Source organism: Merops nubicus, unplaced genomic scaffold (assembly GCF_000691845.1).
Source record: "Merops nubicus isolate BGI_N331 unplaced genomic scaffold, ASM69184v1 scaffold50638, whole genome shotgun sequence".
NCBI classification, from domain to species: Eukaryota; Metazoa; Chordata; class Aves; order Coraciiformes; family Meropidae; genus Merops; species Merops nubicus.
Genome location: NW_008624778.1, coordinates 12,025 through 14,080, shown reverse-complemented (window position 1 = coordinate 14,080; position 2,056 = coordinate 12,025). Strand labels below are relative to the sequence as shown.

Here is a 2,056-nt window from a genome sequence, read left to right as displayed (position 1 = left end):
GGACGCTCTGATCCTGTGCTTGCAAGTGATTCAGGAAACGAGCAATGACGAATTATGGTAATCAAATTAACATGTTTGTATTGAGTCTAGCTGGGATGGAAATAACTTTAGAGGCATGAGGTAGAGTCTCCAGGTCAGAGCACATTCCAGGGTACACCCTGGCTCTTGTGTTCCTACACTGGTCAAAGGAACATTTGGTAGCACTTACTTCTAATGTGCTGACACAAATAGGCAGTAATGTCAAACTCTGAAGAAACTGATGCAACATTGCAGTTATCAAATGACTGTGTGCTCAGAACAACCAAACATAAAGATTAGGCTTTTAGAAACGGTTTTATAAATATTTTGTTATCCATCAGTTCAGGGATGAGGCGTACAGGACTTTGCTACGTCTTGCCCAGTATCCTCTGGAAGCAAGAGGAAGATACTTGCCTTCAGCAAAATAAATGTGTAAATATCACCTAGATTTTCACAGCTGCTCTCTTTTGCCACCTCCTGCTCATTTAGTTTGGCCACAGTATTTCTTCTCTTGGTGGCCAAGTCTCTCCTGTAAAATACAGTGTTACCAGAGACACTTGGAAAGCTTTGGAGACCTCTCCTAATGGAAAATGCTGTAAGAAATGGTTATGGTTGTGTACGTTCTCTATGATAAAATAATTGGTCACCAAAAAACATAGTTTAAAAAACTCAACAACAAAATTGTGCAATCAGAGGAAACAGCAGGTACAAAATGGAAATGGGCAATACTGAAACTGTGCTGGAACTGTGGCAAAAAGCCTTGTAGAGGTAAGACAGAAAGCTTGTCGTGCTTTGGTTAGAAATTATACACTCAGCACGGAGTTACTGATTGCAGTGTGTGTCCTGTGTTTCCCACGTGATTGGGCTACCTGATATATTGCCCTGGAAGCCTCCTGTTCTGTAGAACACCTAGAACTCCTCAGCAATTACCCAGTCCCCTGTCATTCAGAATTCAGAAGACTCTTACTTTGCAACCTTGATGTGAGCAAGTGTTCGTCAGGGGTGGGTTTTAATTACAATTTTTTTCCTACTTCAGAGTTTTTTCTTATTTATTTGCTTCCATCAGAAATTAGCTTAGGAAGGAAAAAAAAAAATATATATCTTATGGCTTCTTGCAAAAAAGAGGTGTCCTCCAGATGTTTTTCCCTAGGAGGTAACAGCTACCTGGGCAGGAGGAGGCCCATCAACTGAAATTGTAGATACTGCCCCCTCAAGGGCAGCAGCTGTTTTCTTTCTACTTTCTTTTTATGAAAGTTCTCTATATTGGCTTTGACTCTGAAAGTGTGGAAGCTGTCAAGCAGTGAGAGCAAATACCAATGCTGGGAGGTCTGGAAAATGGGGGTAAGTCCCACAAACCAGCCTGGATTTGGTGTCTTTGAACCATCCAAATCAAACACAGACTTTATGAGAGTTTCCACATTGCCGGTGGAAACTCGGGCTCTGGAATTCATAGTTTTGACACCTACTTTAGTTCAACACCACTTATTGCAATCGCTTTGCATAGTGTTTTTATAGGATGCCATACTGGTAGTGCAGAAGGAGGTGGAAAGCTGGAAGAAGGTGGTGCCTTCTCTGGATTAGTAGATCTGTGATCTCCATGGATCAGACCCAACGACAGAAATTCAGGGCCATGAGCAAGTTCAGGAACACAATTCAATGTCTGTGCATGTTGGAACATCAGAGCTTTGCAGCTGGGAAACTCAGACTTGTCTCCATTTGGGAGGACAGATTTTTGACTGTGCTGAAACTCCTTCCTTGTGTTTTAGCAAGACTCTGCGATAACCCACAAGATCTCTCTCCATTTGTGTGTATAACCGTTTTGCGCTGACTGACAGTCTGGTGGGTGAATGTTTGAAGGAAAATTTGCTGTAGCATTAAAAAAACTTGACTTTTCTGGGCCACACTAATTTATAGACAGCTTTGTAAGGCTCTGAGGATTCTTTTGAGTTAGAAGAGTTGTACCTTGGTATAGTGCAGAGGCAGATTTCCAGCAGGAAGTGCAGCCTGGAAACTGGCTGATGCCTCTGCATACCACCTC

General features: G+C 42.3%; 1 protein-coding gene across 1 annotated transcript in view; it reads left to right on the top strand.

The window, feature by feature from the left end:
* The first annotated feature begins 44 nt into the window (after positions 1-44).
* The window catches only part of LOC103777882 (collagen alpha-1(XIV) chain-like), a 5,099-nt gene continuing 3,087 nt past the window's right edge, over positions 45-2,056 (top strand). Inside the window, exon 1 of the mRNA XM_008945445.1 lies at positions 45-57. Within this exon, the coding sequence (XP_008943693.1) occupies positions 45-57 (13 nt within the window). The remainder of the gene's footprint in view (positions 58-2,056) is intronic.